This window comes from Oncorhynchus mykiss, chromosome 13 (assembly GCF_057628025.1).
Source record: "Oncorhynchus mykiss isolate SJ-2025 chromosome 13, ASM5762802v1, whole genome shotgun sequence".
NCBI classification, from domain to species: domain Eukaryota; kingdom Metazoa; phylum Chordata; class Actinopteri; order Salmoniformes; family Salmonidae; genus Oncorhynchus; species Oncorhynchus mykiss.
The window spans coordinates 40,618,593-40,642,845 of record NC_143034.1 but is presented as its reverse complement, the minus strand read 5'-3'; the positions used below and the strand labels follow the sequence as shown (position 1 = coordinate 40,642,845).

General features: G+C 42.2%; 2 protein-coding genes across 6 annotated transcripts in view; one reads left to right on the top strand and one right to left on the bottom strand.

The window, feature by feature from the left end:
* Positions 1 to 11,570, top strand: part of LOC110486120 (parvalbumin-7) — a 55,695-nt gene extending 44,125 nt beyond the window's left edge. For 4 of the 5 annotated variants that reach the window (XM_090196195.1, XM_090196196.1, XM_021557490.3 and 1 more), the window contains 4 exons: positions 9,279 to 9,347; positions 10,278 to 10,410; positions 10,693 to 10,802; positions 10,926 to 11,570. In XM_090196195.1, coding sequence (XP_090052321.1) covers positions 9,279 to 9,347; positions 10,278 to 10,410; positions 10,693 to 10,802; positions 10,926 to 10,951 — 338 coding nt within the window. In that variant the 3' untranslated portion in view covers positions 10,952 to 11,570. Of the gene's footprint in view, positions 1 to 4,435; positions 4,715 to 9,278; positions 9,348 to 10,277; positions 10,411 to 10,692; positions 10,803 to 10,925 lie in introns of those variants that run through there. The other variant, XM_021557491.3, reaches the window with a different exon arrangement.
* Positions 11,571 to 12,054: 484 nt separating this feature from the next.
* Positions 12,055 to 24,025, bottom strand: LOC110486119 (BAR/IMD domain-containing adapter protein 2-like 2). Its single transcript, XM_090196194.1, has 11 exons — positions 23,834 to 24,025; positions 20,802 to 20,863; positions 20,433 to 20,504; positions 19,066 to 19,146; positions 18,623 to 18,748; positions 17,950 to 18,133; positions 17,404 to 17,623; positions 17,050 to 17,115; positions 16,681 to 16,876; positions 15,955 to 15,998; positions 12,055 to 13,945 (listed from the first exon to the last, which is right to left on the bottom strand). Exons 3-7 carry the CDS (start codon positions 20,469 to 20,471, stop codon positions 17,433 to 17,435), a joined length of 621 nt encoding a protein of 206 aa, XP_090052320.1. The 5' UTR covers positions 20,472 to 20,504; positions 20,802 to 20,863; positions 23,834 to 24,025; the 3' UTR covers positions 12,055 to 13,945; positions 15,955 to 15,998; positions 16,681 to 16,876; positions 17,050 to 17,115; positions 17,404 to 17,432.
* Positions 24,026 to 24,253: the final 228 nt, after the last annotated feature.

Sequence of the window (24,253 nt, the reverse complement as noted above, 5' to 3'; positions counted from 1 at the left end):
TGTAAACCGCGGTTGTTTCAAGCCTTCATATCGTCCAACTTTTCATCCAGACCCACACTGTTCTGCAAAGATGACATTTGGAGATCACACTACCTCTCATCTCACCCTGGACCAGCCGCACAGCCCCGACTTCTGCCTCTTCAAAAGCTGTCAGTTTCAAAGGGACTGAGATTTTGTCTGTTTTAGCTGAGCTTTTTTAGGACTTTTTCAAAGCTTCCCTCCATCCCCCACCCCCTGTTCCCCCCTTCCCCCCCGCTCTCTTTCTCTCCCTGGAATTCGGCTTCCTCTAAAACGTATTCAGTTTTATCCTCTCACTTTGTCTTCCTTAGAATAACTCTGTCTTTGTTATTCCAGGCAGGGAAACATGGAAATATGTAAACATATTTGTGCTTTCTTCAGCCACAGGAATTGGATCTCGCTAGGAAGTATGTCATAAAGAGGAGGCCTTCGAACGACAGTCGCCCACCAGAAACGTACAAATTAAATATGTGGTTTGGAAAGTTTTATTGCCATATTTGACATTTTGTTTCATATTATAACTTTGTTTCAGAGTAGGCCTAGTGTGAAAATGTCAGTGTGTTCAACAAACAGACCGAAACGAACTGAAATCAAACACTCAAAGACCTTTACTGGAAATGACTTACAACTGAACTCATTACAGTTTCAAATCAAATCAAATGTTATTTGTCACATGCTTCGTAAACAACAGGTGTAGACTAACAGTGAAATGCTTCCTTACGGGCCCTGCCCAACAATACAGAGATAAAAAAAAGAGAAATAGTAGCACATTTCTGAAAAATAACAACACAGGGAATAAATAAATATAAAAAATAATAACACAAGGAATAAGTACACAATGAGTAACGATAACCTAGCTATATACACAGGGTACCAGTACCGAGTCGATGTGTAGGGGTACGAGGTAATTGAGGTAGATATGTACATATACAGTGCATCTGGCAAGTATTCAGCCCTTTCTCTTTTTCCACTTTTTGTTACGTTAAAGCCTCATTCTAAAATGGATTAAATAAATAAAAATCCTCGTCAATCTACACACAATACTCCATAATGAGAAAGCTAAAAACAGTTTTTTAAAAACATTTTTGGACATTTACTACAAATATAAAACAGAGATACCAGCTCTTGACCTGTTCCACAACAGCCCCGTCGATGTACTTTGTGTGATTTGTTGGGGATAAACAACACAAACACACAACCTGTCAAGAAACCGACAAGGAACTTTTGATTTCCCTATTAACATGCTAATCAGAACACAATTTATTGATGCATCCATGTTCAAATAGTCAACCTCAGCAAAAACCTTTCAAACGAACCAACAGAAATCTAAACAAAAAGCCCTTTTGAATCAAAGGAGCAGAGAATTCCATGAACTTCCATCAATTCCCTTACAAAACTACTCAAAAGATGTTTGATGGAGTCAGGTGCCATGCCTGTTTAATGACAGCTAGGGCATTGGGATGGAGGTTGAGATTTGGAAGAGAACAGATGTCATTTCACCCTCCACCCTCCACAGGCCCTTGGGGTGAAAAACCCCCCAGTGACCACAAACCGGCCTGGCATTTCCTTGAGACCCCACACCAGTCCATTTTCTCTTTGCAGACCCTCAATATTAACCCCTAAAAAATGTGTCACCGACTCACTGAGCTAAAGATGGACCAGCCCATCTGGTATTTTCCCGAATTGCCTTGTGGCCAGTCCGTTTCTGCCACCACTCAGGCTCCACCACTGAGCACCACTGTCATCCCTCCTTGGGAGAGCCCCAGACAACAACCAAGCACTCTGTGGGGTTAAGTCAAGCCTCTTGGTGGCTTTTGGTTGCATGGCCCTGAAAGGCAGAGAGAGGAGGATGATACATTTAGTCTAAGGAAGGCTGGAGAACACACAAGTTTAGTGGAAGAAAGAGGCCCCTTAAAAGGAGGGTGCTTCATATACCTCTTCGTGCAGTGAACAGAAGGCAGATGGGATGATATGTTGAAAGGAAAGAGAGGAGAGAAAGAGTTAAAAAGATAAAGTGCTTGAGCGTATTAGAATTGGACAGGGGAATAACATTCCCATGAGTGGTACCAGAGGGAATAAGGGGTAGGAGAAAAAGAGGGATAAATTATAGAGTGGCAAATTGCAGAGATGTACAGATGGGGAGGTGTTCCATATCAAATTCATTGATTGGAAATATGTCACGATGACTCAACGGCGAATCAAACTGCATGATTAACCTAATTTGAGAAATGCATGTCATTCCAGAAACAAAACTTTATCAGGTTTTTAGAAAAGTACCGCATCTGCTCCAGAAAACAGTCCCAATGAGATATGGTAATAAGGTTAAATAGCAGCAGTCACTGAGGTCCCCTACAGAGCAGCAAATCCCTCCTCATCCCTGTACATCCCAGTACATTTATACATGGGAACTCAGTGACCCACACCACCACCACAACCACCACCATTGCCTCCCCATCCTATCCTATAGTAAACCTGTTTATTGCTCTCTTTAAGTACAATACAGTAGCACCACAGCCCACATCGCAGGCCCCATCTCTGCCTTCAAACCCACCTTTACAAAGGTCAACGAGTACACACACACACACGCATGCACACACACACACACACACACACACACACACACACACACACACACACACACACACACACACACACACACACACACACACACACACACACACACACACACACACACACAGTACAGACACAACAACCCCCAAACACACACACTTCAATAATACCTCAGACATGGAAACAGCTGATATGTGCAGTCCACTGGTACAGCCATATTCAGTAAGACATCTACATCATACATGACAGGCTTTGGCGATTCCTGGGGGGGTGCTGCCTGCGCCAGAGTGACCTAACCCACCAAGCCTCCATGTTTTATGGTTAATTGATGCCGAGAGCCTGTTTGGATTCTTTCCCCACAAAATAATGTAGCTTGTGTCCCAAATGACACCCTGTCCCCTATACAGTGCACTACTTTTGACCACACTACACTGTACATCTATAGGATCTTAATTTGATCCCCCTTTTGTTGCTGAGAATTCAGATTAAAACACGGTTATATTAACAGTATTGCACTTATAGCCTAATTTTGACCAGCTAATAGCCTAACCGACGATCAAGCAACGTTCAAATCCTGTTGCTGCATAATTATTTTGCTACGACAGCAGTGGTCAAATGAAGATGCTACACCTGCATATAGGAAATAGGGTGTCATTTGGGACAAACTCATATGAACACAGAGCATAAGGCAGCCCACGGATATCAGATGTCACAGTTCTGATCATGGACGTTCAGGATCTACTTTCAGCTTTGCTTTGACTTGTGTCTGCTATATATAGATTCATTAGGGTCAGACAAAGAAAGGAATAAGATAATGGATAATGGAGGTGGATATAAAGGGATGGATTAAGGAAATTGGCTGATGGTTTTAATCCCCCATGAGCAGGAAAGGTAAATGAGAGAGACTTTGAGATAGGGATGGGCATAAATAAGAAATTACAATTAGAAAATACAACTTTAAAATACCCTAAAGACCAATGTATCAAAATAAAATATAAGATACTTTTGTAAAGTATTGTAGTTCATTGAAATGTATGTATTTTGTATTATAAAGTATAAAATTACATTGCTACTAAACGGTCGAATAGAAACAACATTCTCAGTAATGGTTACAGAAACATCTTACTTGCTATGACTGTCATATGCTGTTGTTTATCTACCTTAGTTGAATGCATTGACACTCTGGATAAGAGCGTCTGCTAAATGACCAAAATGTACTGTAAATGTATATGTGAAAATGAACAACTGCAAAGCACACTGGGTATTGTCATTGGCCTTGTTTCGGGGCGGCGCTCATTAGAATAATACTCAGCATGTCTTGCAATTGTTCATTTTTACATATACTGTACATTTACAGTATACGTTTATTTAGCAGATAGTCTTATCACACCATAGTGCCATCATACTTTTTAAAAACAATGTAGGGTGCAAGGGGGCCACAAAATGTTTAACTTCTATAAGGAAATGGTAAAGAAAATAATTTTGTATTTTGAAAATTACAGCTTTTGAAAATATCTTGTTACAAAATACATTTGACTGTAGTTCAGACCAGTGTAATACAACATACGAAATACTCAGAAGTAATTCAAATACTGTACGTATTTCAAATACATGTAACAGAACTACTACCCATCTCTGCTTTGAGAATGGTTAAGTGTGAGAGACAGGGGAAATTGGAGTAAAAGGAGAGCTTAGGAGATGAAGAAATTGACAGAGAGGAGGAAAGATATATATATATATATATAAACACAGAAAGAGAGAGTTCGTGAGAAAGATAAATATCAAAAGAGGATCTAAGGACAGAGCCCACTGAGTGGGAGGTGTGAGAAAAAGAGGTAAGAAAACCAGATGCGTGGAGGGAAGGCGAGAAAGAGAGAGAGTAAAGAAAAAGGTGTCAGGTGGAATGGGTGCTGGAGACTGAGCAGGTGATTATTAATAGCAGGGTTTTGATTAGTTAAGTGTGGTTAAGGGAAGCGATAGGGTTTCCATCTATCCCTCCTAAAATAGGCGGAGGGGAGGGGTATAAAAAAGAAAGGAGTGGACCCTTGTCTCTTTATCAAACCTCCACCCTATCTCTCTGGCCCCTTTCTCCATCTCGTCCATACTACTCCTCACCTTAACTCAGGTAAGGCTGCGTGCTTTGGTCAACAACCAGGATTGGGGTCAATTCCATTTTAATTCAGCCAATTCAGGAAGTGAACATTGGGATTTCAGTTTACTTCCTGAAATGATTGAATTGAAATGGAATTGACCTAGTAATGACATGGAAAAGGCTTCATAAATTGGTCACCACAGTAGAGAATAATTTTGCAGTACACTTACTAACAGCTACTTTGGGGGGAAAAAAATACAAAAATGATATGCAAAGTTGTAAGGGTAAGATCTTGTTTAAGTATGTAGGTAGTTACGTGTTGGAAAATAGCATGAGCAGGTGCAATTTGTGGTGTTAGTTAGTTGTGTAATGGGAATGGCTACTGTATAGAGAATATGAACCAAACGACCAAACCTTTCAACAATTATATAGAGGACATTAACTAAGTATGGTGCAAATTGCTGACACTGTGAAATAGTATTTAGTTATTACATTTTTCAGCAAAGATGCCTCTCGGGACCATAACCTTCCCTCATTAACATTCTGTATGTGATTATGTTGAGTATGATTAGTGCATTTGCATGATACTCATGTGCTGATATCTCCATGTTAATGCATATTCATGGAGTCAGTGAACTGTTTTAGTGGCTATAGCCTCTGTTAATTAAACAGAGACAAATAATTGAATGCATCCCAAATGGCACCCTATTCCCTATAGTGCACTACTTTTGGCCTAGGCCCAATAGAGCTCTGGTCAAAAGTAGCGCACTATATAAGGGATAGGGTGCCATTTGCTATGAATACAATGTGTTGTTTGTGTGTCATGATGAAATATGACCTCAAGACTTCAGATGTTGCTTTAAATGCTAACGGATAGCTTAAGCGATTGACACATTTTTATTTATTTAATAATACTATATTACTCTGTTTGTGTTTCATGTAAATGTCTCGTGACGTGGTTTAGTTATTGACATGTTTGGCATTTGCATGTAGATGATTGATTGTCCAATTGTTCCAGATAGATTTACGAGACGATGTGATTCGTTGATTAGATAAGATGTCATTATTATTCTGCGAGTCATAGCGGTACCTTTGTGTGCCATCCAGGAGAGTCCCTACTACTACGCAAGGCCTATTGTTGTGGCTGCTCAATCATTGAATTGGGTAACTTGGTCATTTGGAAGCTAGACCTGGGTTCAGATACTATATTAAATATTTTTTTGCATTACCCTACCTGGATAGCCAGGTGGGCAAGGTTGCACTGGGACCGCTCTATTGGTTCCATTGCTACAGTCAAATTTATCTAGTCAAATTTAGATAAAATAGTTTTGAAAGTATTTGAACCTAGGTCTGATTGTTCAGTTGTACTGTGGCGGTACAGTAGGTAGGCAGCTCAGCAGTTATTTTCCGCACCACGCTGTCAGATAACATAATGGACTTTGGTGTTATGTCCAAAGATAATCCCCCATAATCCATCTGGGTGTTGTTTTTATGGTCGTGCCGCACGGACCACTGCTCTTTGGGTATTGGTATTGTTACCATGACAAGAGAGGCTGACTCCACTTTTTATGATGAAATCAATGACTTGCAGAATCAATACCATTTGTTGTAGCCACCCAGTTGAGCTGTTCTGTACACAATTTCAACTATTCAGTTATAAGTTGGCTATCATTCTGAATCAAAATCCTCCAATGAAATGTTTCTGCTGTACAGAATGCTAAAACAAGCACAGTCCCCAATCTGTTGTGTTTCAATCATTCTGATTCACTTACATAGTGGGTATTTAAATGTAAAATCAATTGTAAGTAAGAGCCCTACAAGGTATATGAATCCAGACACACAAAGTTGCAAAACATTATCTCAACAGCACACAGACGTACAGTACATACATGTATATGCATGTACATAAACACACACACAAACTCATCCCCGCCCCATGAGCGCGAGCACACACACACACACACACACACACACACACACACACACACACACACACACATACACACACACACAAAAACTAAACATGACCACAGATCAAATCTAAGTTCACACATGTCACAGACATATCAGCAAGCCACTCATTCGTACATACAAACACACAACCTCACTCACACACTGACACTACAAAGGACCGCATACGAACATACACATGCTATAGTAAACTGAGATCGAGGGGGCTTAACTTAAGGGGCTCGAGTTTCTTGAGAGCCTAGTACATTCTCCCTTGATACCTCGATCTCCTTACCCACATCCGGCCTGCCCAGACCCAGAACCCCCAGACCCCCTCTTCCAAACACACACGCACACTCACACACACTCACACACACACACACACACACACGCACACACAAACATACACACACACCATGCAGCTGTTGTAATGATGGCTAGGAGTCGGTCTCCTGAGGCACGGTTGGGTTTCCCTCACCTCTGGGTGAGAAGAAGGGCACAGCCGGCTCTCGCGCAGGAAAAAAGTATAAAGGTTTCATATTTATACTTTTCATTGGAGCCAAAGGGTAAGTCAAACTTAGGAGTGTTAGAAAAATGGTGGGTGAAAGGAAGTGCTAGATCTCACTAAGATGAGGCTGACTGTTGAGGCATTCGCATAGGACAAACTGTGGAAAGAGGCTAACTACTAAATAGGATCTTGTAGGCTCCTATAGAGAGCAATAGTAATGGCATATTTTTGTAGGCACTAACTAGATGAACCGGAACGACATTTACTTTCACAGGTGGCCAAAAAGAACTGAACGCCACGCCTCCAGTATTCTGATCTGACCTGATGGTTCATAGTTCAATGTCCCTAAGTGACCCAACTGGCTGGGTCAAAAATAACACAACACGTGTCCACTATGGGTTGCTTTTAACCCAGCAGTTTTTTTTTAAGTGCAGTAGTAATTGTACCCAGAAAAAAATGTACGTTATACTAGATTATCTGCACATGTACCCTAAAAGATATTGGCCAGTACCCAGGGCCAGATTAAGAAATCTGTCAAAATGATGCTCTCTGGTGTATTTTGAACATTGAGGACGGGCTCCTGTGGATGGATAAAAAAAGAGCTATAAACAATAATTGTTTTTGCCTCTTGGGTCCGTTATGGGCTTGGGCCATGCCCCTGACTCACACAATTGACCAGTCACATGTATCTCCTCCCCCGATCTAACGATTAGCAGAGTAGCACCAGGCAGCAGCAGGCTATCTACACTCATTGACAGTTGGCTCCTGAATCCTCCTGGGGTTGGCGGTTGCAGAATATTATATATATAATATATACTGTGTATTTTTTGGGTAAGCCCCTGCATTAAGCCGGCCCTGAAAGTACCTTACCTTACCTTACACCTTGTATTCTTGCCTAATAATCTGTGGCCACAGATTTGGTTGTGTAGCAGGAAATTCAGATTGCTGGCATCCCCATTATAAGGAAAAAAAACACATGATTTCACGTGAAGTGTTCCAAATGTGAAGTATTCCAAAAACACGTTTTCACATGATTTCTCATGTGAAATGGTGTTTTTCTGTAAGGGAAAGGCTTCATAATTCATAAAGGTCATCTTAACTAGCTGATATTATTTTATAGAACAAAACGTATAAGATCTCCTAAGTCTGTGATAAACTCAGACGTTATTTTAGGCGTTTACCCCAAAACCCCATTCTTTCCCTATTAATTTCCCCCATAGGAACGTCCGAACGAGCCAGAGGCTGTCGAGCTGGGCCTTTTCGCTCACTTATCCCATGAGCCTTTGCTGCAGCGGTGTCTTAGGGAAATATCTTAGAGCACCCTACTTGGCCCTGCGGTCCTGTCGCCCTGGAGCAGGGCCACCCCTCGGGGGCCATTACAGACATAAACTAATCCAAAAATAGACTTAAAAATTGCCCTCGCACGATATCATAGGATGGCCACCACATGGCAACCACACCTCAACCTACTAATCCATTACTCAATAACCCCTTAGTCAACACCACTCACCATAACTCTCCTCCTCCTTTCCTCTCCTCCTCCTCTCCTCTTTTGGGAGACAGATGGGAGCTGGGAGGGGGGGGTGTAAGTGAGAAGCAATTGGCTTCAATGGCACACAGGGTTGGACACACAGGGCCAAGAGGTTTGGACAGCTCGCCTTTCAAAGTGTGAGACATAAGGAGCCCCCTGTCCACACTATTACTCTACACAGCTCTAACTCTGTGGTGTGTCCAATGGCCTCCTAGCTCCACAGCTCTCGTTCTTGTTCTATGGTATGTCAGACACAGCACAAGGCACAGATCCTATGGCGCTAACCCTGCTGAGTAGACGCCTGGAGACCAGCCACGTTTCTCTTATAATACCCCCAACCTCAACCCGCTCCCAAAAAAACACACATAAACTAAATGGAGAACTGAGCACCCCCCACCCCCTCCTCCATTTTCTCCTCCTCCCTCCTCTCCCTCCTTTCTAATTCGTTCTCTCAATATCTCGCTGATTTCTTGCTCCAGTACACAAGTCTCAGCAGTGTAATATGAGAATATCTCTCTCTGTTCTCTTTGCTCTCATGTTTAACTTTGTTCCCCCCTTTTCTTCTCATCCTTCCATTCCCCCCTCCCCCCTCTTTCCTGACATTCCAGCTGCTGAGATGGCGATGAACAGCATTCTCAACGCTGCCGACATCAAGAAAGCCCTAGAGGCATTCGCAGGTGACCAAACACCCTTTACTCCATTTCATTTTCTGACATCACATTTAGGAACAGTTTCCCAGACATCCATTAAACCTAGTCCAGGACTAAGAAGCACTCCCAACAAAGATTCTCCATTGAAAGTTTTCATGTTGTTGTGCAGGACTAGGCTTAATCTGTGTATGGGAAACGGTCCCATAATGTGTAAACAAGAAAACACTGAATAGAGGCCAAATAAATGGCTAATAATACTTAGTAAAGGTATAATTCACTTTTTGTATTGAACGTTAGTGGCGAATATGTGTTCTCTCTACTATTGTGTTAACAGGAGGAGCCCCTTGGTTCCAAAAATACACATCTGATACGTCCCAAAAGGCACCCTCTTCCCTATAGTGCCCTCCTTTTTGACCAGAACCTCATGTGTCCTGGTCAAAAGTAGTACACTATGTAGCAAATAGGTTGCCATTTGGGATCAACACATTTTTACATAATTATGACACTGTAATAGCACATCATATCTGACATAATTCAGAAAGTGTAAGAACTGATATTGTGTAAGATATATGCCAGAGGATGCCAGCTAGTCCTGGGGTTCGCACAGTCCTCTAACCTATAGAATTGATATGTCCACTGGCACAACACATGCTCTGAATCCACACACGCACATACACTCAGACAAACTCTGTATCATAGTGTAAAAATAGTCATTTCTTAATGATTGTTTGGCATTAACGTTTAGCCTCTGGAGTGTTGCATCCAGGCAGTCACCCATGCTGTTTTTTGTCCTTTGTGTGTGAGTGAAAGCATCCGTGCGTGCCTGTCTGTCTGCGTGCATGCGTGCCTGTCTGTGTGTGTTTGTATGTAAGTCTGTGTGTGTGTGTCTGCCTCCATTTGTGTTTGTACTCTGTGTGTGTGTGTTCACTTAAACTGTGTGTGTGTTATGCGATGCAGCGGCTGACTCTTTTGACCATAAGAAATTCTTTGAGATGGTGGGTCTGAAGGCCAAGTCAGCTGAGGATGTGAAGAAAGCCTTCCTGGTGCTGGACGCTGACGCCAGCGGATTCATAGAGGAGGAGGAGCTCAAGTAAGAGACGCACACACACACAGGGAGACACACACAGGGAGACACACACAGAGAAAGACACAGACAGAGAGAGAAACACATCAACACTTTGACTGACTACACACTCCGTGATTTATTAAACAATATACAGTGCATGGTGACCGACCAGTGACCACATGGACATGCATTCCCATCCTATATACACACACAAACACTCATGGTTAACTGTTTAGGCACCAGAGCATTCCTAGTAGTTGTACTGTCTGGTCTCAAGTCTCTCTGCCCTCTCCCTGTTGCCCATAGGTTCGTACTGAAGGGATTTGCCTCAGACGGCAGGGACCTGACCGACAAAGAAACCAAAGCATTCTTAAACGAAGCTGACAAGGACGGAGACGGCATGATCGGCATCGATGGTAAATAAACTATTTCTCTGACCGACGGACACATGTACTCACCTGTATCATCATAGTGTGATCAGATTTTCCACAGAGTCTACAGAGTGCTCTAACCTCTTGTCTCTTCTTGCTCTCTTTCAGAGTTCGTTGCCCTGGTGCACGAGTAATAGACACCTTCCTAAACCGACTAGCGCTCCACCACCCAGCCCCGATACTCCCCCTCTTCCAGTCTGCAGCCGACCCTCACACGTGCCCCTTCCTCCCCCACCTCATCCCTCCACCTGCCCTCACTGACACCCAGCTCTCTCCCACTCAAGCGCACGGCTACTACTGCACTGGAGGAAGGGTGTCGTGGCTTCCGCCCCCACCCCGCTAACTTACCCCTCTCCCCCACTCCCACCCACAACCCCATCCTATTTATTTTTTCCTTTTTATACAAACGTATGTGTTTCTGTTTGTGTATAGTTATCAGACCGCCTGGAAGGCCAATAACCTCAAGTTAAAATAATAATGTAGATATTTCAAAATGAGAGAAAGTCACATCTCCTTTGAGTTGATTTTACTTCATCCCCCTTGTTCTCTCTCCTCCCACTCTTTCTCTTTCTCTGTCCCTTGTTTCTGTCTCTTTCTATCTCTCTTTCAACTTTCTGGCACTGCTCTCCTCCTTTCCTTTCCTCCCCATCCCTCTGTCCCTCTCTCCTTTGGTAATGAGCTGTTGTAAAAACGCACCAAAAGATGAAACTGTGAAAGAACAAAATAAAATAAAATATAAAAATGCCTCAAGAACAACTGACTCACTCCGACGCTTCCTTTAATGTCTCCTCTGTTTGTCTCCTTCTCTTCTCCAATTGGTAGTGCTGAGCGATTAGTGCTTTTTTGAGGTCGGTTCGGTTTCAGTTTGATTACAAAAAAGCAATCACGTTTTTTTCGATTTTGGTTTCGATAATATATTTTGCCTTTTACTGCAGTGGACTAAATCAGAGTCACACAGAGTGTTGGTAGCCTTAAACAAATCTATTTTGAAACAAAAGTATACCTCTCATTCACATGTTTATGAAATGTATTACGTTTTGAGTTTGCATCCCAATATTACATCATAGAAGACGGAAATATATCAAAATAGTTTGATAGATTTCTGGCGGCTTTTTAAAACGTATGTTTATAAATTATGTAAACTATTCATAACATTCCACCAATGAGGCCACTAGAGAGCAATTTGGTCATTTGAATGCAGGAAAGGGGTACACATTACAAAATAAAACCATTTAAATGATTTTAAAACTTTTTAATGGAAATTACAAAACAAAAATAGTGAACATTCAATTGCCAAAACATTACAAATATTACAATGTCTCTGTCAGGTCCACATTGGGTATTACTTTGTTTTATCTGATGACTTTATCATTATTCAGTTCTTAAAGTCATCATCTCATCTCTGCTCAAGTAGTAGCAGCCAGTCAGCCTGACCATCTAACGTTACATTATCTCTGTGCTCCCCATACTGTACTGTCTTTTGTCGTCCTGTTTAGCTAGGCTAGCCTGTGTAATAATGCTGCAGGGCAGTCTGCTGAAATAATTTGACTAGTTCTTCAAAGGAGATAAGGAACACTTTCACGTATTGTCTCTACCTCTCTCGTCGTTGTGTTGTGTACATTCCGCTCATGCGGTCTGTTTGGTTGGGGGTATCTAACAATGTAGTTAATTACCAAATTTCTGTGCTGAATTAGGTTTAATTATTGGCTTAATGCTACAGCCAAGAGTAACCACATAGTTCTTGACTTACTTTCTCTTGTGAATTATTTGATTTCTCTTTACAGAAACGGCACGTTGGGCTCACAAAATAACTATATGGAATTCAGATAAATTAACTAATGTTGGTCAATTGGTTGTTCAATAACCCCCCCCCCCCCCCCCCCCTGGTTAATCGCTCAGCACTACCGAGTGGCCCTCAATAACTAGAAAATAAATGTGTAAAATATCGCCAGCAACTAAAAAAACGTAAGAATCAGGGGATGTATTTCTGTCTGATTAAAGGAATTTGAAACCATGTGAAAAGCAGCTGCCATTTTTATTCTAGCAGTAAAGTAAAAATAATTTGTTTAGTTACAGCTATAACATTAGCTCAACACTCTCACGTCAGCCATTTACATACTGGGTACACACTAAGGGTAATTTAGGTTAAGTATCCCATTAGTGGATTAGAATTGACAACCCCGGGTTCTTCACTAGAGTAGTAGGCCACCCTACTGCCTGCATGAACAAACAAACACATACAAATCGTATAGTACATTTACTAAAGGCACTGGACAAAATAGCACTGTTAAGTTAGTAGCTCAAACTCACTTGTCATAACAATCTATCTACATGGCATTCCGAAGAGAAAGATTAGCTCACTGTGGTTCACTGTAGTTTAGTATCAAAGTTATGTATTGGTTTAAACTGCCATATTGTTACTGTACAAGCAAAGCTAAATAAAAGAGCTACTTGAAGACAACAATGCAAAAAGCTTTGATAAAAACAACTTCTTCTACCATGATATTTCCTGTACCTGACATGTATATCCCTGATTCTGAAGAAAAGTGCATAAATGAGAGCTCTCAAAGATTTGTCTCACTAATGAAATAAAAATTATTAATGCACCTTTCAGGTCAATCAGTGCACCAAGCATATATTAGGGATTCTGGCATCTTACATTGCCCCCTGAACTTCCTTTATCACTGTAGTCATCCGATAAACTCCATAATATGGATATAAATAACCTACTGTACAAGATTGGTATTAGGGGCTGCTTAGGGAAAATTTGGGGAAGTTTTAAGACAGTTTTCAACCATTTGGGAAGGTTTGGGGCAGTTTTAGGGCATCAATCCTAAAACCCCTGCTGCATGGTAGTGGACGCGTTTCAGGCTGACTACATTTCATACCCGCCTGGATAAATATTTATTTAACAGATCAGTGAATCATATGATATAGCGGTCGGCTGCACAGTCAATAAAGTGGCATGAAACAATTTTTTGATGCAATCCAACGACTGAAATGTAGTCAACCTGGAATGCGCCCAGTACCTCTCCAGGGCGTGGCCTCTTCACCGACGGAGCCGTGGAGCAGATCGGTCATCTGTGGATGTGGGCTTCAGCTTGACAGTGGCGAAAGGGTTAGTGCCCCTATACAATAAAGACAGATTGAGAGATCAGAGATATTTCAGTTCACACATGATATTGTAACAATATTATTTTAAAACATTTATTAAGACCTTTATTTAACTAGGCAAGTCAGTTAAGAAAAAAATTATTATCTACAATGACAGCCTACACCAGCCAAACCCAGACAACGCTGGGCCAATTGAGCGCCGGCCTATGGAACTCCCAATCACAGCCGGTTGTGATGTGACCTGGAATCGAACCAGGGTGTCTGTAGTGACACCTCAAGCACTGAGATGCAGTGCCTTAGACAGCTGCACCACTCAGGAGCCCCTGTCTAATTTCGAAGTCGCTCCAAATACTTTTGACAGCCTGGGTTGACTCCTGCTCCTCTGTATCGTTCCGTTTCTCCAAACATCAAATTTTGAAGTTAAGGGTTAAGTTTAGGCACTCATATCAATAGTTAAGGTAAGGGTTATTGTTTGTGATATGTTTAAAACACGAAGTTCAGGCACTCATTCCAATGGTTAAAGGGGCAATCAATAACTTTTTGGACTTATAAATTCATGATATGTACCCATTGATTCTTGAAGAATATAATTTAGAAATGCCTCATGAGCTTAGTTTAACTGTCGTACCCCAATAGAACTTAAAATGTAAGCTTATTTTGCCTCAACATTTGTAAACAAAGAAAATGTTAACAAATGTTAAAACTATAATTTTGATAGAATGGATGGCCAGTCTGTATTCATAGCTCTGTCTATGAATTTGAGAGTGAATTCATTTATCCAGCCCCATCACTTTGCTTTTTATCGAACCAGGGGTGGGTAGTCTGCTTTGTTATTGTTTTTACTGCTGATTTCCACTTTAAGGTAAGGTTTAAGGTTTTGGATAGGTTATATATACAGTATGTATATACTACCATTCAAAAGTTTGGGATTGCTTAGAAATGTCCTTGTTTTTTAAATAAAAGCACATTTTTGGTCCATTAAAATAACATCAAATTGATCAGAAACAGTGTAGACATTGTTAATATTGTAAATTACTATTGTAGCTGGAAACGGGTGATTTTTTTATGGAATATCTACATAGTCCCATTATCAGCAACCATCACTCCTGTGTTCCAATGGCACGTTGTGTTAGCTAATCCAAGTTTATCATTTTAAAAGGCTAATTGATCATTAGAAAACCCTTTTGCAATTATGTTTGCACAGCTGAAAACTGTTGTTCTGATTAAAGAAGCAATAAAACTGGCATTCTTTAGACTAGTTGAGTATCTGGAGCATAAGCATTTGTGGGTGTGATTACAGGCTCAAAATGACTTGAAACAAATAACTGAAACTCGTCAGTCTATTCTTGTTCTGAGAAATTAAGGCTATTCCATGAGAGAAATTGCCAAGAAACTGAAGATCTCGTACAACGCTGTGTACTACTCCCTTCACAGAACAGCGCAAACTGGCTCTAACCAGGATAGAAAGAGGAGTGGAAGGCCGGTACACAACTGAGCAAGAGGATAAGTACATTAGAGTGACTAGTTTGAGAAACAGACACCTCACAAGTCCTCAACTGGCAGCTTCATTAAATAGTACACGCAAAACAACAGTCTCAACGTCAATTGTGAAGAGGCGACTCCGGGATGCTGCCTTCTATGCAGAGTTGCAAAGAAAAAGCCATATCTCAGACTGGCCAATAAAAATAAAAGATTAATATGGGCAAAAGAACACAGACACTGGACAGAGGAACTCTAAACTATTTGTTTCTGTCCATAACTGGGATCCAACACACAGTCTTCTGATCCAGAATCATGGGATTACACCCATGATTACCTGTCCATAACGCCCTAGCAAAACCCAAGCCTACTCGATGGTAATAGTGTTCACTGTTGCTGGTTTTGATGGCATTTCCCAATGTTCTCGGAACATGGATAAACATCCAATTTCAACGTCAATCTCGAACAATCTCTCTAGATATCACTTCTTAGTAATGAATAAACACATATAGGACTGATGAGAACTGCAATGGTTGTTCCTTACTTTGGGAAGAGGTTTGGCCCAGGTCCACCATGGCGCTCTCAACTCTGCATGGAGGGCAAAGAACACAACTTTAAAGGTATCTATTCCAACCCATGCAAACATTTTTACATATTGACCTGAAACACAGAGAGGGGGGCAGAGCATCTATGGGTGTGTAATCCACACCATGCAAAGATCCAACACCATGCAAACACACACACACACACACACACACACACACACACACACACACACACACACACACACACACACACACACACACACACACACACACACACACACACACACACACACACACACACACACACTCCTCACCCCCCTACACTGTCAGCAGCTGGAGCTTCTCTATTTTAAGCCTTCATTAAACCCCTGCATCCACCAGAAAGAGGGCTGTGGCATCATAGAGAACAACACATTGCCACAGTGCCCCTGCTGGCCGGAGGGCAAACATGCAGCAGATTTTAAATACTAATTTCTGTATTTGAAGCTTTCATTAAACCTTTACCGCTTTAACTAAATTCTAACTAGCTTTAACTATAACTAGCTTTTCATTACTTGTTATGCCTCACAAAAACCTGAATAGACACTTTCCTCAGACTATCATGTTAAAAATAACAAACCAACATTGATTTACCAGAACCACTACGTTAGTGTAGTACAGCAGGCTCACCATAGTGTAAACACTCTCAACACTAGACTTTAACAAGACCTTCATGGCCAACAAACCTCAGTGATCATTCACCCAGGCAGCACTACCCTGTTGTCAGAGTGAGACTCTGCCCTTCTCTCCACGATGGGTGTGATTGGATGCATCTCTGTCTGTCTATTGGGCGGAGGCGGGGGCGGGGGTCTGCCGTGGCTGCTGCTTCCTGATTGGTCCAGCAGGTTGTCCATACTGTGGCCGCTCCTAAGGGTGGCGCTACTGAAGGGTCAAAGGTCACCAAAAGTCAAAACAGCATTAGCATTAACAACTATTTTTAGAATATAAAACACGATCAACACAACTCACTAGCAATGTTTCATAATTCACATATAATTTCCCTTGAGGGGAAATTTGGGTGAACTGTCCCTTTAAGAGTGGAGCTAGTGGATCACCTGGAGCCAGTTGATTTAGGGGCCTCCTCCAGTGGCCCCACATAGGCAGCTGGAAACCAGCCCTGACTGTGGGGGGAAACAGAGAAGAAATACATTTCTATGAGTTTCTATGAAGGACAGAGAGCTATGGCAGGCTAGCATTCAGCAAGTCATAAGCAAGTAAGCTAAAAATATATATATTAAAATGGTATTTAACATTTTCTGATACATATCCCAAATACTACAGTCTCTAGTGGAGTATCTCTCAAACGGATTGAAGTTTTCCTTATACAATGTTGTTCTGTGAGTTCAGCTCTGCCACGAAGGCAGGGGCATCTCTCTCTCTCTCTCTCTCCCTCCCTCCCTCTCCCTCACCGTGAGCTGTTCTCTGCCAGGCCGTAGAGTCAGCCGTTACGGGGATCCTGCACCAGCACGCTCACCACCTCCCCTCTGGAGAAGGGCAGCAGGGTGGGGCTGTTGGAGTTAGCGGGGTGGGACACCAGAGCTCTCATAGGTCTCCCTCCTCCACCTCCACCCAGACCTAGGGACTCACCAACTGAGCTGGAGCGGGAAAGGGAGTTTTGGGGTGATGGGCCTGGAGGGGGGGTGATGGGGGTGAAGGGTGAGAGAGGAGGGAGGAGAGAGGAGAGGATGTGTGAACATCAGAGGGCCAGGAGGGCAGGTCATAGGAGAGGAAAGACACCTGAACACTTTGGGTATGGTATATACATAGTATTTATTTATGGTATGGTTTTTGAGCCAGACAGAGGACTCCTGATGGACATACTGTCACTTGTTTTATCATGGACATTGCCATTGATGGCTTCCACCAAAGTAGTCAACTGGGCACGAAGATGAGTACTTTATCTAACTATATAGGTTTATACTGTAGTGTAGATATACAGTATATCATGCCCCCACCTCTGGAGGGCACTCTTCCCAGAGGCTGCTCCTCTTTGCCTGACCATTGGCTCCACCTATCCTCCTCCCTCATTCTGGACGTGTTGTCCAGGCGACAGGGGTTCTGGGATCCAGGTCCTCTGGTGGCATTGACCTGGTCTCTCAATCCATCAGCTATCTGCTGTAGGCCTCCCCCTGCCCCTGTCTGGCCCATCGAAAACACACACACACACATTTCATTACTTTCATTGACCTTGTTTATTCATTGACTTTAATCTAGTCAGGAAACTCACTCTCTTCTCTCTTACTTGGGTGACTCTCTCTCTCTCAAAAAAAAAACAACAACCCAGAAAGCATCAAACTAGAAATGGTGGAGCCTACTTATTCATTCCCTTTAAATCCACAAATTTGGAGAAAACAAGAAAAAGGCCAGCAGCAGGTTGTCATATTGGAAACCAGCCAAGGTTCTTTCTGTGATGAATGTGGTTTATGACACTATTGGAGAGGGCGGTCCTCTGTAGCTCAGTTGGTAGAGCAGGGCACTTGAAATGCCAGGATAGCGGGTTTGCTTCACGGGACCATCCGTAAAATGTACGCATGCCTGACTGTAAGTCGGTTTGGATAAAAGCGTCTGCTAAATGGCATAGATTATTGTGTGTGTATGATTAAATGAGAATGTAGTAAGCTACACTACCTTGTTCATGAGATAGACGATGGACTGAGTGAGACCACAGTGTTTCTCAGCCAGGAAACGGTATCTCCTTTCCTCCTCCATCAGAGCCTCACGCTGACTATCCCTCAGGAAGTGAATGTACTCATCCTGTGGGCGCACACACACATGCAATATGTAAATATAAAACTTTCTCAGACACACACACTGTGGAAATACTTTACAGGAATGCAAGACAATGGAGTTCTCAATGGTGCACTCTTAATCTTTATTTTTTATTTTATTTTGCTCATACTCTTTATCTGACACACACACACACCAGTGTTATAATAACGGCGAAAATGGAATGGCATCAAACACGACACCATTCCACCTGTTCCGCTCCAGCCATCACCATGAGCCATACTCCCCAATTAAGGTGCCACCAACCTCTGACACACACACACAGAGAGAGAGAGAGGACTGACCTGGTAAGCCCCTCCCCTCAGCTGCCTCTCTAAAGATGTGGCCTGGGTCCGTACCTCCATCTCATATCGCCTCCTGCTGCCCTGGAGGACACATTACACCAATGCCAGATACGGTTACACTGAGTGTACAAAACAATAGGAACACCTGCTCTTTCCATGACAAAGACTGACCAGGTGAATCCAGGTGAAAGCTATGATCTCTTGTGGATCTCACCTGTTCAATCCACTTCAATCAGTGTAGATGAAGGGGAGGAGACAGGTTAAAGAAGGATTTTTAAGCCTTAAATCCTCTCTGGGGTAGGGGGCAGTATTTTGACATCCGGATGAAAAGCGTGCCCAAAGTAAACTGCTTGTTACTCAGGCCCAGAAGCTAGGATATGCATATAACACTCTAAAGTTTCTAAAACTGTTAAAATAATGTCTGTGAGTATAACAGAACTGATTTGGCAGGTGAAACCCGACAAGCCATCCAGGGAAAAATAAATTGAGGTCATAGGATTTTCCAATAGTTTTCTGTGGGAAGCCCTTTTTATAAGGAACCTGGTTGCAGCTCCCATGGATTCCACTGAAAGTAAAGGGGCGGAATAATTTTGCACGCCCAATTTTTCAGTTTTTGATTTGTTAAAAAAGTTTGAAATATCCAATAAATGTCGTTCCACTTCATGATTGTGTCCCACTTGTTGTTTTATACAGTTTTATATCTTTATGTTTGAAGCCTGAAATGTGGCAAAAGGTGGCAAAGTTCAAGAGGGCCGAATACTTTCGCAAGGCACTGTATATCGCTATTTCTGACTTTTGTGGCAGACCTGCCTGGTTGAAATATATTTTTCATGGTTTTGTATGCGGGGTGCTGTCCTCAGATAATCACATGGTTTGCTTTCGCCATAAAGCCTTTTTGAAATCTGACACAGCGACTGGATTAACAAGAAGTTAAGCTTTTTTTGATGTACAACACATATATTTTCAAGAATGTTTATATTCTAATTGAGTATTTTTGAATTTCGCGCTCTGCAATTTCACCAGATGTTGGTCAGGTGGGACGCTACCGTCCCACGTACCCTAGAGAGGTTAAGACAGTTGAGAGATGGATTGCGTATGTGTGCCATTCAGAGGGTGAATAGGCAAGACAAAAGATGTAAGTGCCCTTGCTAGATGCACCAGTTTGAGGGTGCAACGCTGCTTGGTTTTTCACGCTCAACAGTATCCCGTATGGTCCACCATTCTTGAGCACTGCCCACTACTTCTCTACTCCCTTCTGATTCTGTCTGTGCGCCAGTCCATGCTCTTTACTACATTACTTCTGTACTGTCAACACAAGGGGGTACCGTATGTGGAAAAGGGGTATGTACAGGAGAGTGGCTACTCACTGCTATGTAGTCTTTATCCAGTTTGACATTGTTGTCCATCTCCTGCAGCACCTCAGAGTGGAACCAGCGGAACTAGAGAAACACAGAGAACGGTTATTATGATCGCAGTAGTTGAAACACCACTGGTAAGCCAAACAATCACATCTCAAACTGACAGCAAACCGTGTTGTGACACCATCTAGTAAAATATACAGTACAATATCTTAATAAGTGGGTTGCTTAGTTGTGAGTTTTTATGACAGGTGAATAACTACAACCAAGGTCCAATTGCAATGCACTCTTAATTCTTCATGTTGTATTCTAATATAGGAAATTGACTCGTGCAGTGCTACTGTTCTACTGTTCGATGAGGAGAGTAAAGTAACCTACTATTGCTTCCAGTTCAGCGGTGAGTCGCCTCTGGTTCTCTGAAATCTGAATCAGGACATCTCCTGTGAGACATAATGCGAAATTATTATCATAGGTAGGCATTAAGACACACACATGTGCGCGCACACACACATCCCAAAAAGAGAGACACACAGTCAAAACACACACATACTCCCACCCCCCCACCCCCCCACCCCCCATACACACATACGGAATGATCTTCAACAACATACCAAGGCTCCTCTCTCTCACTACACTGTAAGACGTTTCTGTAATTTCAACAGTAAAACACTGTAGAATTCACTGTAAAATATCGAAAATGTGTTTTCATGCACATCTGTAATTGTACATATATTTTTTTTGTCATTTAGCAGATGCTCTTATCCAGAGAGACTTACAGGTAGTGAGTGTATTCATCCTAAAACAGCTAAGTGGGGCAACCAGCTAGGTGGGGCAACCCTACCTGTTTGAAGAGGTAGGGTTTCAGGTGCTTTCGAAAGATGAGCAAGGACTCTGTTGTACTAGATTCAGGGGGAAGCTGGTTCCCCAATTGCGGTGCCAGGACAGAGAAGAGCTTGGACTGGGCTGAGTGGGAGCTGCCCTCCCGTATGGGTGGGAAAGCCAGAAGACCAGAGGTGGCAGAACAAAGTGCTCGGTTTGGGCTGTAGGGTTTAGGCATAGCCTGAAGATAGTGAGGAGCAGTTCCTCTTGCTTCTCCGTAGGCAAGCACCATGGTCTTGTAATGGATGCGCGCTTCGACTGGAAGCCAGTGGAGTGTGCGGAGGAGCGGGATGACATGGGAGAACTTTGAATACCAGGCGGGCTACAGCGTTCTAGTAACGTTGCAGGGGTTTGATGGCACAAGGCAGTAAAACACTGTAGAAGGCACAGAAAAATACCTTAAATGTGTTTTACAGAATAAATGATGGTGCATTGTGAGAAAATGCTGTGGGCGGGGAATGAGTCTCTGGCCCACTAACATATTTTAAGGCATACCTTGTAAAAAGCTATCGTTTTTGCACCCGTGAGTGAGAATGCTCTACCCTGAGAATACAGTAATATACTGTACAATGTTTCAGGAATTTTACAAACCTTGTTCCTAAAATCTACAGTAACTTACTGGTCCATTTCTGCCAGTAATTCACTAATTTGATATTGATTACTAGTTCATGTGCAAAGGATTAGCATTTCAATTGTTAGAATTATCACTCTGTGGTGACTTCTTAGTCGACCCCCACTTCCCCTTTTGTCTAACAAGCCGCCATGCCGGTTTAGCCCACTAGGGCAAATTCCCCTATCATTTCTTGTAACCACATTTACCTTGTTTGTTTGTTTATGCATTTCTGTGAATTACTTAGTTAGTAATAAATAAATGATTTAAGACACTTGATGTATGGATGACTCATAGTGAAGACTGGGTCCGTGCAGATAACCAACAATTTACGACGTTTTAAATGAGACTAACGTGAGGTAAAGTAAATAATTCATAAGACTATGGATCAGATATGAAAATATCTGAAAGGTTTTATTAGGAAATTATAACCTTGTAATCTGAATATTTTTCCTTGGTGCCCCGACTTCCTAGTTAATTACAGTTACATGATTAATCAGTTGATCGCGTTATACTAATTACAGAGAATCTTTGATAAAAACTATAAGTCTTCAATTTAATGATAGTAAAGACACAACACTGGTATGTGTAAAATTGTGAAGAGTTGTAACTAGAGGGGGGTTGGAGGGGGTGTATTTGTTTTTGTGTCATTAAATAGGTAGAATTATTGTCCTGTAGCTAATTGACCTTGGAATCTGTGATTTATTATAACAAATATTATAAAATAATGATTTTCAAGCTTGTTTGATACCTGCATTTCTACATATCTGCAAAAGTTATTTGAATTCATATTAAGAAGTGTTGATTATTTGGTGTCAGGCAAGCACAGCAAGGAAGAACGCAGTGAGATATGCAACAAAGCATTATGTTTTTTGCAAAATGTTCACTGCAAGAATGTGGGGCGCTTCATTTCGGTCACGCAGGGATCAAATTCCCCCCGGAGTCAGCACCAGGTCTTCAGGGCTAAGCCCCGGATGTTCTGAATGTCTAGTGATGTTCCTGGTTCTGAATAGTTTCTGAATGCACTGTATATATGGGTCTTTCTACAAACTAGGGTACCAGTGAGGATTTCCCACACTGTAAAACGTGTTACTACTAAAGTTACAGTTAAAGTCATTGATAATAATCAGCCATTTTTTTTCTATTTTTTTCTAGAGGGTGGATCAGCTTAATATTGCGGAAAGAATGTTGCTTCCAATGTAATTGTCTGCATCATTTCCAATCCCCCATATTTTTGGGGTAAATATATATATCCATACACGCATGCATATATATACACATATATACATACACATGCCTATATAGACATACATACTTTTTTAAAGAATATACCTTTATTATTATACCCCGGAAACCCTTCCGCCGATCCCCCAATTGGAGTAAACTAATAAACACTTCTGCTTCTATCTTCAATCCATACAATGGAAATCGGCTTCTTGGAAAAAATGGCGGACGGAAGACAGGGTGGTGCGGCAGGTGCCGCTTTTCATTCGAATGCTGTAATTTTATCTAAACCATCAGGTGTACACCGATCCCAGCTAAGTAACTCATGCAAAGAGTTAAAGCGTAATTATGTGTTTTATCTCCAGTACTCTGCCATGATTGTCAGTTATGTAGCTGCTCTACTGATAATCTCAGTGCGTCCTTGCTGGGATGACACAATCAGTCTACTACCGGAGAATATCAACACCAAACACATTGGTTCACGGTTCCACGGGAGCGGACAGTACTCAGCATACCATAATGTTCTGAATAATGGCCAAGTCTACCTCGCTCCTTATTCTACTGAACCGCTTAGGCGTAACAAACACAAGTCTAACATTTATCGGAAACTGTTAAACTACCTGTTCACTACCCTCCTGCTCTCTGGGGATGTACAACTCAATCCTGGGCCCAATATCACCGAGCCAGTGATACGCACCGGAGTGGAGAGCGGTGGATGGCCTCGTCCACTGGTCGTCGCCGCTGTGGAGGTGGGTGAGTGCTATGGTCCTATGGTTTCTCTCGACTCACCCGGCTCCAGGATAGATTTTGACTCTTCAAACATACCAGAGTCGCTATATGCGATCCCTGACTCTGCGTCTGGTACGCAAGCTATTTTAATTAGTTCCCCGCATCCAGTGCAGGCGGGAGGGATTGTTACTTGCGCTACCGAACTGCCCCTAATCAAAACGAAACAAAACGGCCTAAACCCAGCCGTCAGAAAACACAGAAAATTTAACTTTTTTCAATGTGTCAATCACTCTCGAGTCATCTGGGACCCACGAGCTAAGCCCAGGGGACTAGTAGGGGGGCACTTGAACATTCGTAGTGTCATTCCGGCAGGGTAGCCTAGTGGTTA